The 13,520-nt window shown below is 42.9% G+C and overlaps 1 protein-coding gene across 3 annotated transcripts in view; it reads right to left on the reverse strand.

Moving 5' to 3' along the window:
• Window positions 1-3,976: 3,976 nt before the first annotated feature.
• Window positions 3,977-13,520, reverse strand: part of LOC105492875 (spermatogenesis associated serine rich 2) — a 168,443-nt gene continuing 158,899 nt past the window's right edge. For all 3 annotated transcript variants that reach the window (XM_011760202.3, XM_011760204.3, XM_071071778.1), the window contains 4 exons: window positions 11,299-11,408; window positions 7,475-7,577; window positions 5,439-5,653; window positions 3,977-4,388 (listed from right to left, as the gene is read on the reverse strand). In XM_011760202.3, the coding sequence (XP_011758504.1) occupies window positions 4,080-4,388; window positions 5,439-5,653; window positions 7,475-7,577; window positions 11,299-11,408 (737 nt within the window). In that variant the 3' untranslated portion in view covers window positions 3,977-4,079. The remainder of the gene's footprint in view (window positions 4,389-5,438; window positions 5,654-7,474; window positions 7,578-11,298; window positions 11,409-13,520) is intronic.

Raw genomic sequence — 13,520 nt, forward strand, 5'->3', positions numbered from 1 at the left:
AGAGCTAAACAACTTAAAATCGCAGTCCTGTCTCTAAGTTGGGGAGGGTGAGACATTTGTCTGTAAGGGGAAATGGAAAGACAAGGACAAACAATGGTTAGGTAAGGCCTCTTGGAGCACCAGTGGTAAGTGCCCAGGGCATGAATCTTCCTTCTTTTGGGAAGTCTAGAACCCCTATGGGCAATGAGGAATGGGTTATACAATTCAAATTTAGGATAAGCCTAACTTCTCTTTGAAGAAGAGTCAAACTGGCAAATTTAGGAAAGGATCTACAGCATGAGATCCTAAGTGAATTATAGTTTACACATATTATTAAAAAAATACAGAATATACACAGTATAATCTTTTTTTCGAGACAGAGTTTTTTTTTTTTTTTTTTTTTTGAGACGGAGTCTCATTCTGTCGCCAGGCTAGAGTGCAGTAGCACAATCTTGACTCACTGGAACCTCCGACTCCCTGGTTCAAGTGATTCTCCTGCCTCAGCCTCTTGAGTAGCTGGGGTTACAGGCACGCACCACCATGCCTGGCTAATTTTTGTATTTTTAGTAGAGATGGGGTTTCACCATGTTAGCCAGGATGATCTTGATCTCCTGACCTCGCGATTTGCCTGCCTCGGCCTCCCAAAGTGCTGGGATTACAGGAATGAGCCACTGCGTCTGGCCAAGCCAGAATTTTGCTCTTGTTGCCCAGGCTGCTATGCAATGGCATGATCTCGGCTCACCACAACCTCCGCCTCCCAGGTTCACGTGATTCTCCTGCCTCAGCCTCCTGAGTAGTTGGGATTATAGGCATGCACTACCACACCCAGCTAATTTTGTATTGTTAGTAGAGATGGGGTTTCTCCATGTTGGTCAGACTGGTCTTGAACTCCTGACCTCAGGTGATCCGCCCACCTCTGCCTCCGAAAGTGCTGGGATTACAGGCATGAGCCACCGCACCCAGCTCAGTATAATCTTTTTATAAAAATAATAAAAAACCCATATACCCATGTGTATATGCACATACACGCCTTAAAAACAGTCTAGGCCGGGCGCGGTGGCTCAAGCCTGTAATCCCAGCACTTTGGGAGGCTGAGATGGGCGGATCATGAGGTCAGGAGATCGAGACCATCCTGGCTAACCCGGTGAAACCCCGTCTCTACTAAAAAAATACAAAAAACTAGCCGGGCGAGATGGCGGGCGCCTGTAGTCCCAGCTACTCGGGAGGCTGAGGCAGGAGAATGGCGTGAACCCAGGAGGCGGAGCTTGCAGTGAGCTGAGATCCGGCCACTGCACTCCAGCCTGGGCCACAGAGCAAGACTCCGTCTCAAAACAAACAAACAAACAAAAAAACAGTCTAACCAGCCGGGCGCGGTGGCTCAAGCCTGTAATCCCAGCACTTTGGGAGGCTGAGACGGGCAGATCACGAGGTCAGGAGATCGAGACCATCCTGGCTAACACGGTGAAACCCCGTCTCTACTAAAAAATACAAAAAAACTAGCTAGGCGAGGTGGCGGGCGCCTGTAGTCCCAGCTACTCGGGAGGCTGAGGCAGGAGAATGGCGTAAACCCAGGAGGCAGAGCTTGCAGTGAGCTGAGATCTGGCCACTGCACTCCAGCCTGGGCGACAGAGCGAGACTCCGTCTCAAAACAAAAAACAAAAAACAAAAAAACAGTCTAACGAGGAGTGATGGAGCACACCTGCAGTCCACCTACTCAGGAGGCTGAGGCAGGAGGATTGCTTAAGCCCAAGAGTTTGAGGCTGCAGTCCCCTCTAATCATGTCCGTGAATAGCTACTGCACTCCAGCCTAGGCAACACAGTAAGACCCCATTTCTAAAAACAAAAAAGGCGTAGAAGGATATATCAAATTAACAATCATTACCCCTGAGAAGTGGAAAGATGGAAAACTTTTTTCTTTTATATTTCTGTGTTGATATTTTAAATACTACTTTTGTAATAAAAACTTTTTTAATTCATAATTTTCAAACTTTTTGTGGTCATGAAAAATTTTCAAATATTTTTCTATGAGGAGATTTTAACTTCAAGGCATTTTTGATAAACATGCCTTGTCATCTGTCTGGGCAGTTAAGTATAGTCTTGCCTGGATACAGGGACAGACCTCATAATCCTTCAACGTCACTTCAATCTCTGGATTTCTGATAAAGTATAGGTAAGCAATTAATCAGAAATGCAGGGTTTTTTCCTGACACCCAGCAGGCTATTGGTGTTGTTGGACAAATTCCCCAAAATGAGGTGTTCTTGGAAAATGGCTTTCCCAGAACTCCTTGACTACTGTTTTCTTTACCGAAAGACAGACAGATACACACACACTCTCTCTCTCTCTCTCTCTGAATGTGTTCAACCAACCTGAACCCTGGCAGCTCAGCTTCAGCCAAGGAGGCAAGGGAAGCCCTGAGGCAGCTACGTTCTGCACGACTGCCACTTACAGTCTGGGCTTCAGACTTGGGAGAACACATGCCAGAGAAAGAAAAGATCTGCTGTGATTAAATCACAGATGCTGGGGGTGAGTGCGGGGTGGAAGGGTCTGGCACCCATGCCACCTGCTACATGCAAGAGCTCAATTACGTTCAGTACTCAGTCAAGGGACAGGGAGTTGGGAAGAGCAGTGCCATTATAACCTTTGGTTACCTGGGAGAGCCTGGAGAGCTGTGGTTTTCCTAAAGTGGTTAAGTTCTCCTTTGGAAAGTCACCATTCCCTATCCTATGATCCTTTCTCACTAGGAACAACTGCATTTGCTCATCCAGGCTTTCACATTTTAATCTGGTTCTGAAGCTACACAGCGGTGGCAGACAAATGACTTGGGAATCAGATACCCTCATCTAATCCTGGAACAAGCTGAGTGACTTCTACCCCCATGAGGCCCAAAGAAAAACATAATGAAATGAAACCACTTGCTCCTATGAAACAAATGTGGGAATATTTATGCAGCTTTTTTTATTTATTCAACTATAAAGATTGATTGCAGCAATTTTTTGATGAGTAATGCCTTAGATTAACACTAATTATATTGCTATAAATTTGGTTCAGGATCAGAATAGGGTTCAGGAAAGGGAGAGAACAAAAAAAAGTCTCCAAACATTCAAACAGAAAAAAAGTTTGTTTTTTTTGGGGGGACTGAGTCTCGCTCTGTTACCCAAGCTGGAGTGCAGTGGCACAATCTTGGCTCACTGCAGCCTCCGCCTCCTGGGTTCAAGCGATTCTCCTGCCTCAGCCTCCTGAGTAGCTGGGATTACAGGCGCACGCCACCATGCCCAGGTAATTTTTGTATTTTTATTAGAGACGGGGTTTCACCATGTTGGCCAGGCTGGTCTTGAACTCCTGACCTAGTGATCCACTCGCCTTGGCCTCCCAAAGTGCTGGGATTACAGGCGTGAGCCACCGCACCCAATCTTTTTTTTTTTTTTTTTTTAAATTTAATTAAATGCTATTTTCCCATAGACTTCCCTAGACTGGTTTGCAATCTAAGGTAATAGGAAACAAGGCATTAGGCATTTTGAAGAAACTGCAGGTTAAGCTATGGTGCCAAGCAGAAGACTAAACACTGATTTGAGTGTCAAATCTCAGGCACGTTCTGGGATAGAGGCAGGTTCTCAAATGTTTCCTAGTGTTCTTTCCTTTTCACTAATTAAATTTTCCCTTCTCTGGCAAATCCAGTGCAGCATATGATCCCCTCATTGCCTCTCTTGGTCAAATGGTTGAAGGGAACCTGTCAGGCACCTGTGGCTTCTGCTTAGATTGGAAAGGTGACAGACTAGCTCTGATTCACCTCCTCCTGAGACAGCCTGGACAGTGGAGGGGTCAACTGGAAGGCCGAAACCTGGTAACAGCTGCCTCTGATTCCTGGTGGAAATGACCAACCAGATTTAATCCATATCACTGGGAAAGATCAAGGAAAAAAAATAGCTTCCCCTCCAAAAATGGTAAAGAGGAAATAAGGAGACAAGAAACCAACAATATTTAGAATGGCACAAAAAGCAATACGCATAAACTTCTTTTTGTTATTAAATCTAAGTTTCCTAAAGTCCAGTTATCAAGTTGAATTGTGTGGAGAGAGGAGAGAGGCCAACTGGAATTTCTCTCAAGAGTTCACGGCTTCAGTCTGAGAGGTCCTGGGTTTGCGCTGGGGGAGCCCCTTTTTGAATGAAGGCATGGGAGGGCTTGGCTCCATGCTGACTCCAGTTCCTTTGGTCCCTGCAGAGTGAGTTTGGCCTCTTTCACTGGTGTTTCCTGGTGCCTGAGATGGAGCACTCTGATACCTGGAACCAGATGAAGACCACGAGCTGTTTCTGTAACGACCCATACTGTCATGCCGCCCTTGGTTCATGGGGTCATTGGACTTTTGGCCTTGTGGCCTGTAGCCTTGTCCTCGTCTGTTCCCTGGCAATACCTAAAGATAAAAGAATATAATGTTCAAGGTGCTCTAGCATTATGGTACCCCATTTGTTCACTTTACAAGAGTATTCTGAAAGCAGAATTGTGGTATTCCATGCTTGGGACTCAGTTTATCTCTCAAGACTCAAAGAATTCTGTCAGCCGATCCAACCTAGCCACTACTTCAGAACTAATCCATCTTTCCCTGCTCTTCATGCCTAGGCTCTTCTCCACTGAAGAATTTACTTTTCTTTAGCTGGATGCAAGAAGAAAGATAAGGAAGAAAGAACATTCTGTGGGTTGTTACAAGTCCTCAACTGGACAAGTATATTATATTATGTCTGAACTCTTCAGATAAAAGGCCATTGGTAAAGATAATAAACATTTGGAATAATAAAGTAAACATCACTATGGCCTGCTTTACTAAATGTCATGACTATAGATTAAAGCTTGCTGCTGTGGCATTCAGCACATCTTTCAAAATATAATCCGGAAAGCTTATGGTATGGGATTTTATTTTTGTCCTCCAATTCCAAACGTCATACCAGTTCTGAAGAATTACTGATGGTACTGCCTTGGATTGCTCTTGTGTTTATTCTTCAAACAGGAGAAGAACCTATGGGATTACTCCTCAGCTTTCTAGTGTTTTCCCCCCATCCCCACCAGGTCACTCTCTCTTTCCCTGTAAATTCCACATTGTCCTTCTAGGGAGTTGCTGCTTTCAGATGCACACTGGTGAAACTGCCACTTGTGGTGCCTGTCTACCTTGAGACGGGTGCACGACTCCCAGTGTGACTAATTACCAGGCAATACTATCTACAACAGCAGGGATCGCTGCCAACACAAGAAAGTCAGCAGTTCTTGGCAACAGGAAATCTAAACTGGCTGGCAGTTTGGAACATACGTATCTAATGCTTTCTCAGGAACTAACTCGGGTTGGAGGGTTTCAAAACAGGCGTGGAATGGGAATAAAGAAAGGAAGATAATATACTGAGCTATCAGCTTTTAAGCTTTGACAATCTGGAGGGTTTTCTTCCTAACACGCTCAGCGTAGAAGCTAGGTTACCTCTCGAAGTGGCTGGTAGGGCTGGCCACTGGAGTTTGCTATGGCTGCAGGAGTCTCTCGCGGTGCAAAGTTTTTCTTGTTAGCACTTGTAAGGCTGGGAGGAGAGGCACAGGTGGAAGAGGAAGCAGCAGAGGCATCACTTGGGCTACTCAAGGACACAGATGTAACTGAGCTACATCGGGATCTGGTTGAATAGCTGTTCTTTGGATGAGACACTGGAACAGAAATATGAGGAATATATGATCATATGATGGAACAGCACAATGGGTAAGGTTTCTACTTTCTCAATTTCACAATGAGCAATTTAAGATAAAGAACTGTCTATTCAAGTAAAGAAAAACCTCTAAAACTGGTAACAGGAAGAAAAATCTCCCTTCTGCCCTCTTCCTCCACTTCCTCCAAAGCCCCACTGCTTTGTAAAGGAATTCTTAAACAAGAGAAGAGTTTAACATCAAAGTTACCCATTCCCCACCAACTAATGACTTCTTGGGACTGGATCTGGTACTACCTAAACTCCTGGCTATGGCTCTAGCAGTTGACTAAACCTGGGAACAATAGTATAGACCATATGTTCAGTTTCCTATGCAAGAAACATTCTAAAGTACAGTCTTGGCAAAGAAAGAAAAAGGTACATACATAAAATCTTTACTAAATTTTTTAAAGAATTTTGAATGATACAAGGTATAAATAATCAAGATCAGTTAAATATGAATAGCACTAATCTTTACAACAAACACGTATATTGCCAAATTTCTTTCTGCAAAATTAATCCCAAATTCAAAGTACCTATTTAACTGAACAAATATTAATATTTTCAGTTCAAATTGTGTTAGAATTCCAATGGTTTAAAACCACTCTCTAGATTTTTTTTCTTGGCTTTAAGCCTGGACTAACAATGAGTTTATAATTGTTGCCACAGGTTAAATATTTCACTTTTTTTTTTTTTTTGGAGATGGAGTCTCGCTCTCTCGCCCAGGCTGGAGTGCAGTGGTGCGATCTCGGCTCACTGCAAGCTCCGCCTCCCGAGTTCATGCCATTCTACTGCCTCAGCCTCTTGATTAGCTGGGACTACAGGCACCCACCACCTCGCCTGGCTAATTTTTTGTATTTTTTAGTAGAGATGGGGTTTCACCGTGTTAGCCAGGATGGTCTCGATCTCCTGACCTCGTGATGTGCCCACCTCAGCCTCCCAAAGTGCTGGGATTACAGGCGTGAGCCACCGCGCCTGGCAATATTTCACTTTTATACTAGACAGAAAGAACAACGAAGCTAAAGTTCAGGGTTTGACAAACAGGTCACTAGAAACTCTCACCTCACAGGTACTCCCTTACCCTTTAATGCTATTATTTAAGGGTCTATTATGTTCTAGGCAAGACAAGTATTGTTTTCTCCTATTTAGAGACACAGTCTTGCTCCGGTGCCCAGGCTGGAGTGCAGTGGCAATCATAGCTCATTGGAACCTCAAACTCCTGGCTCAAACTATCTTCTCCCTCTCACCCACCCCCACCCCACCTCCTGAGTAGCTAGGACTACAAGCATGTGCCACCAAACCTGGCTAATTTTTTCTTTTTAATTTTTTGAAGAGATGGGAACCTCGCTATGTTGCCCAGGGTGGTCTTGAACTGCTGGGCTAAAGTGATTCTCTGGCCTCAGCCTTCCAATTTGTTGAGATTACACATGTAAGCCTCCGCGCCTGGCCTGTTATCTGCATTTTGGAGAGGAGTAAAATGAGGTTACTATAGAGGCAGGGATCCAAACTTGGTCTGACGGAAGGGCCCATGCTCTTTATACCACATATCATGCACCTCTCAATTCAGCATGAAAAAACAGTCTTTCACATTTAAGGAGCTGGCAAATACTTGTCCTCAGAGTTCAAAGTATCTGGACCCATGGACTTCATAAGCATCCCAGAGTTACTTTTCACAAAAACAAGCAAACAAGAGGCACTAATGAGGAATCGGGACGAAGACAATCAGCATGTCAGTCTCTTATTAATAATCACCAACTGTAGTGCCCAGACCCTCTCACCATCTCACCTTGTCCAAATGAATCAATGCTCTTCTTTAGGGTCTCTACGTCACAGGTGAACCGGGCTACTCGTCCCAGATCCTCATCATATTTACGTTCACTAACAAAGTGCTGGAGAAAGGGCAAAGAAAGGCCTCCAGGTTAGACAAACATCATCCATGGAATCCATAACTTACTATACAGATAAAACAATCATTTTTAATTGTCTTTTTACTGCTTCAAAGTTTATTAAATGGCCATCACATGACCAACGCTGGGTGATCGAATAAATCTATTCAATTTCTCAAGAGCCCAAAGGCAAGTCTGTAAGTTTATGAAATGCTACGTGATGGCCAAAGCCCATTCGATATAATCAAGAGAAAATGTAAAGAAAGAAAAAAGGGCCGGGCGCGGTGGCTCAAGCCTGTAATCCCAGCACTTTGGGAGGCTGAGATGGGCGGATCATGAGGTCAGGAGATCGAGACCATCCTGGCTAACACGGTGAAACCCCATCTCTACCAAAACAACACAAAAAAACTAGCTGGGCGAGGTGGCGGGTGCCTGTAGTCCCAGCTACTCGGGAGGCTGAGGCAGGAGAAAGGCGTGAACCCGGGAGGCGGAGTTTGCAGTGAGTCGAGATCCGGCCACTGCACTCCAGTCTGGGCTACAGAGCGAGACTCTGTCTCAAAAAAAAAAAAAAAAAAAAAAAAAAAAAGAAAGAAAGAAAAGAGGAGGAAGATTTTATAGTAGAGGGCCATCTTTCTACTGTTGGCTATTCTCCACTTCTTTCCATTTTATACAGAAACAGAGGCAGCAAAAATGTTTACAAGGTGCTACAATGATACCATTTAGATAGATGGTTTGGTGTTAATAGGAACTTCCTTAGGAAACCCACTTAATCTCTTTATAATAAAGTAGGATTTCTTAGTCCTTGAAATAGGAACAATTTCTTGAGATGGAAAATCATTCATGTGAAAAGTGAACTTTGCAAATGAGAAGTTTATGCTGCAAGTAATTTAATCCTTTTAAGCAGACTGAGCTGAGAAGTAACCAACCCCTTGAGTTAAAAACTAACCATGCTATAAAAATCGTGGGACTAGAAACATGTCAGGAATAAAGTGCTTCTGGGGGTCTATTTCATTAAACAATGTCTAAAGTAGCCTGCAATCATTTTTTTTTTTCCGATGAAAAGGAGATAAAAAAGAAAAGTGAAAGGCCTAGATATAATTTGGAAGAACTGAACCCTTCAGGACACTCCTCTTAACTGGGGGTGGCCTAATACTGCTCTGCATCAGAATTCTCGGGAAGCAACCAGCAGCACTGAAAGGGAAAGGAGAGAGAAAAATGACCTTCCAGCCTTGAATTCCTCAAACTTCAGAGTATGTTGCGGCTTAGGAAAGCACACGAACCTCTTGTTACAAAGCCTTCAGACATGTAATATCAGTCTGAGATTAATTCTGAAACAAATTCTAGGGTTTGTTGAGTCAAAGACATAATAGGAATGACGGAAATAAAATGATCTGGAAATAAGACATTTAAATTGCACAGCACCCACTTCAGTACACTGAAAAAGTGGAGAGAAACAGATCCTTAGTCAGCCTGCAGAAATATTTCCAGCAGCTTTTCAGCCATGTGGGAAGAGGAACAGATGAAGCCTGTGAGAGCCAGAATTCTCATCTAATTCCAAAGGGGTTTCCGGCTTCTCCCCAAGAGTTGAATGAGACTGACTGGCATCAATGTGAGGAGGCCTTTCTATAAAATTTAATCATATAGTTTTAGTTAAATAGAAAATGGTAACTGAACATTTGCATGATTTGGCTAGTTCACCCCAATAGAGTTGAAGGGGAGGCAGCGAGAGAACAATACTTCACAGGTCTAACACTGGGTCAGATGATAGCAAGGATCCCTATAAGGTCCTGGATGATATTCCACCTCTGTTTTTATTTTATAGAGACTGTTGTACAGCAAGTGTTCTCTCAGTGTGACAATAAATCTTATGTGTTCAGAAAGAGAAGAGGTAAAGGGCACAGGTGTGGAGAAGGCCAACTCCCTTTGTCACAGCTTGCAGTTTCCAGTTTATAAACAATTATTTAGAATGCCAATGACCACAACTATCCATGAATATCCCAATTTCCCTCAGGTTCACATGCTTAGTCTCAGAAACACTGTTCTTTATATAAGAATTTGGCCAAGTGCGGTAATCCCAGCACTCTGGGAGGCCAAGGCGAGTGGATCACTTGGGGTCAGGGGTTCGAGACCAACCTGGCCAACATGGTGAGACCCTGTCTCTACTAAAATACAAAAATTAGCAGGGCGTGGTGGCACATGCCTGTAATTCCAGCTACTTGGGAGGCTGAGGCACAAGAATCACTTGAACCTGGGAGGTAAAGGTTGCAGTGAGCGGGGACAGCGCCACTTCACTCCAGCCTAGATGACAGAGCGAGACTCTGTCTCAAAAAAAACAAAAAAGAATTAAAAGGTATACATATTGAACCCAAGTGATTTTTGTAAAAAGATTACAACAAATATCTCAAAGATAATTTTTCTCTATACAATCAGAATTGGCCAACCAACTATTTACAGAAGACCAACTACATACCAAGGTGCTGTGCTAGGCACTTGGAGAGACAGGAGCTCACTGTGAAGTTCACTATCTAGTGGGGAAGACAAATTAAGCAAATGCACATAAAATCCTAACTGTGCTCTGAAAGCATAGAATGGGGAGATATGATGGGGAAGTCAGGAAGGATGAGGAGGTCAAGAGTGGTAACTGGGCTGTTCACAGTGGCTCACGCCTGTAATCTCAGCATTTTGAGAGGCCGAGGCAGGTGGATCACCTGAGGTCAGGAGTTTGAGACCAGCCTGGCCAACATCATGAAACCCCATCTCTACTAAAAATATAAAAATTAGCCGCCGGGTGTGGTGGCTCATGCCTGTAATCCTAGCACTTTGGGAGGCTGAGGCAGGCAGACCACCTGAGGTTGGGAGTTTGAGACCAGCCTGACCAACATGGAGAAACCCCATCTCTACTAAAAATACAAAAATTAGCTAGACATGTTGGTGCATGCCTGTAATCCCAGCTACTCGGGAGGCTGAGGCAGGAGAATCACTTGAATCTGGGAGGCAGACGTTACGGTGAGCCGAGATCACACCATTGCACTCCAGCCTGGGTGACAGAGCGAGACTTTGTCTCCCAAAAAGAAAAAAAAAAAAGAGTGGTAACTATGGTTGGCGGCCGGGAGAAGAGCATTTGGACAGATGGAAAAGCGTGTGTGTCTGTGGAGTGTAGAAGCCTCCAGCCTCTGCTCTCTGCTTGAGGGCAGAGGACCGGGGGGGATGGTATGAACTGAGGGTAATGGCAGAGCAAGACTACACAGTCCTTCATACCGGATTAAGGATTATAGTATTTATCCTAAAAGCAACAGAAAGTTTGAAGCAGAATGCTGTAGTGTGGGGAACCTACATGGAGGGTGGGGCAGGTGGGGCAGAGACAGAATGGATGAACACAATCAGTTAAAAGGCTCTTACAGAAGTCCAGGCAAGAGATGGTGGTAATCTGATCATAATGGTGGTGGTGGAGATGAAGAAATAAGGTCAGATCTGAGATTTAGTCAAATGGATGGGGTGTGCTGATAGATTTAAGGTGGGAAATGGATAAATTTTCTAAGGTTTCCAGCTGGGATAACTAGGTAGATGACAATACCACTTACAGAGAAAGGGACCTGGAAGAGGGCCAGGTTTGGGAAAGGAAGATCATGAGTTTAATATATTAGATATGGCCATGAATTATGAAAAGTTCTTACTTTAGCCCCTGAGGATAAGAAGAAAGGCAGAAAGCAGAAAGAAGTTTTACCTTGATATCGGCTCTGAGCTCAACCAATTGCTGCTCTGACATTTGAACAGCCACATGAGTCATCTTCTTTAGAAGTTCAGCCTTCTTTTGTCGGCTGAGCAAAATTTCCACTGTAGAGAAAAAGTGAGTGTGAACCTTATGTTACTGCTAAATAGGATAAAGAAGAACTAGAAATATAAGCCTTGCAGTAGGTATTTGGTCAGCCAAAGGCTTAGTTGCCCATCCATCCAGAAAATGAAAATAATGAAAATATCAAAAGTCCGGTCTCTACCTTCCATTGGGTCTCTGAAGGCAGTTAAGTAGTAAACATTTTTTTATAAATCACAAACACTCATAAATCATTTGTTATTTCTCCTTCCAGTCAAAAAAATTTTATCAAGATGCATATAAATTAAAAAGGAAATATGCACACATAATAAAAAATATTCATCTAGAGTAAGTTGAGTATAAAATGAAAAGAGCATCTCTCTTATTTCTGATTTTGTGGTCTCCTCTCCAGAGGAAACCACTGTTCACCATTTCTTACGTACACTTCCAAATATTGTCTATGTGCACACAACATGTATACATATGTATCTCTCCTTTTTCCCTTCTCACAAATGGAAGTATATCATACACATGGTCTTTCCTTTACCTTAGCTATTTTTACTTAATATATTTTTAAGTTTATTCCCTATTACTACATCTGGATCACCTTCATTCTGTTTAACAGCCACTGAGTATGGGGATATACCACAATTATTTACCGAGTTCCCTAGTGATGGGTATTTAATTGTTACACCCTTTTAAGAACCACCTTCTATGGCATGCTTTCTGATATACAACTTGGATACAATTTGGTCATGGCAGAGAACAGACAATAAAAATCTCCCAGAGAGACAGGGGCTACAGTGGAAACTGAACCAAAGAAATCCTCCCTGGAAGCAGATAAACCACCCAAGGAACGTTCTCTACTACCAGGGAAGGGACTCTGCTATTCCTTCCCACCAGCAAGATTTGATCATTGCTCTTCCAAGTGGGAATTTTTACTATAATCATCCTTTTCTTTCTCCAACTGTGTAATATTGGAGAAGGGGGCATTTAGCCTTTCTTTTAATTTATGAGATCCCATCCTTGGAAGATCTGAAATTACTCTGAAGACCTAGCCTTTCAGCTGAATATTAACTAACTAGACGAGACTTTGGAGGTATTGCTACTGAGGAGGTGGTGAACATATTCTCATTTTGGAAAAAAGAGGGATACTGGGTAGGGGAGGACTGTAGCAAAGACCGTTAGTTGATAGAACACAGTCTTTCCAACTATATTCAAGAACATTCAGGGCTATCAGAAATCCAATGTTGTTGGGTACCAACAAAATTAGGTAAAAAAAAATCTGTATTTTCTGGCTTTGCTACAGATGAAATGGTCATGTGATACAGTTTCACCATTGAGATATAAGCAGAACTCAAAGGGCAGGGTTTACAGGAGAGTGTTTTAAAGGAGTCTTAGCATGTAACATTTTACTCCTTCTTGACTGGAGCCTAGGGAGTTGTCTTTTGACCATAAGCATACTCTCAGAATGGTTGCGCAGAAGGATAGAAGAACCTGGGTCCCTAATGTCATATTGGAAATGTCCTGCCAGCTCTGGGTTGCTTACCTCTGTACTTTTCATTTCCTGAGAAAAAAGGACACTCACATTTATTTAGGCCACTCTGTTCCATGTAGTCAAACTGAATCCCTAACTGATATACACAGAATCCTGTAACATACTGAGGAATTAGCCAAATTCATGTCAGAAAAAAACAGAAATTTTAAAGAGTTACACCAGGTATTACAGAGACCTGGATGTATTTAGCAAGTTTACTCAGCCCAACTGCCTGCCACAAAGATGCACACATGGGCTGCCTAGACCCAAGTTACACTAATCAGTCAGGGCCCACTTTCTCAGGAGTCAGGAGCATGCCTACAAAAGTTTCTTAACACCAAAGCCCAACAGTTACAAATGATCTATTGGTTTAGCTCCCAATATAAAACCTATTTGCCATTTGTATCAACTTCAGTTTCTCTCAGCTCTAGCATTCAGTGATTCTATGACAAAATTATAGCTCTCAAAATGGCGAAAATGAGGTAAATAAAAAGCTTTCTACACATAACAGATAACTCACAGGACCTAATTATACAACATTGGAAAAGACTGAAATACTACAAACCCATCAATTACTTAATAAAATTATAATATGTAA

This window comes from Macaca nemestrina, chromosome 10 (assembly GCF_043159975.1).
Source record: "Macaca nemestrina isolate mMacNem1 chromosome 10, mMacNem.hap1, whole genome shotgun sequence".
NCBI lineage: Eukaryota > Metazoa > Chordata > Mammalia > Primates > Cercopithecidae > Macaca > Macaca nemestrina.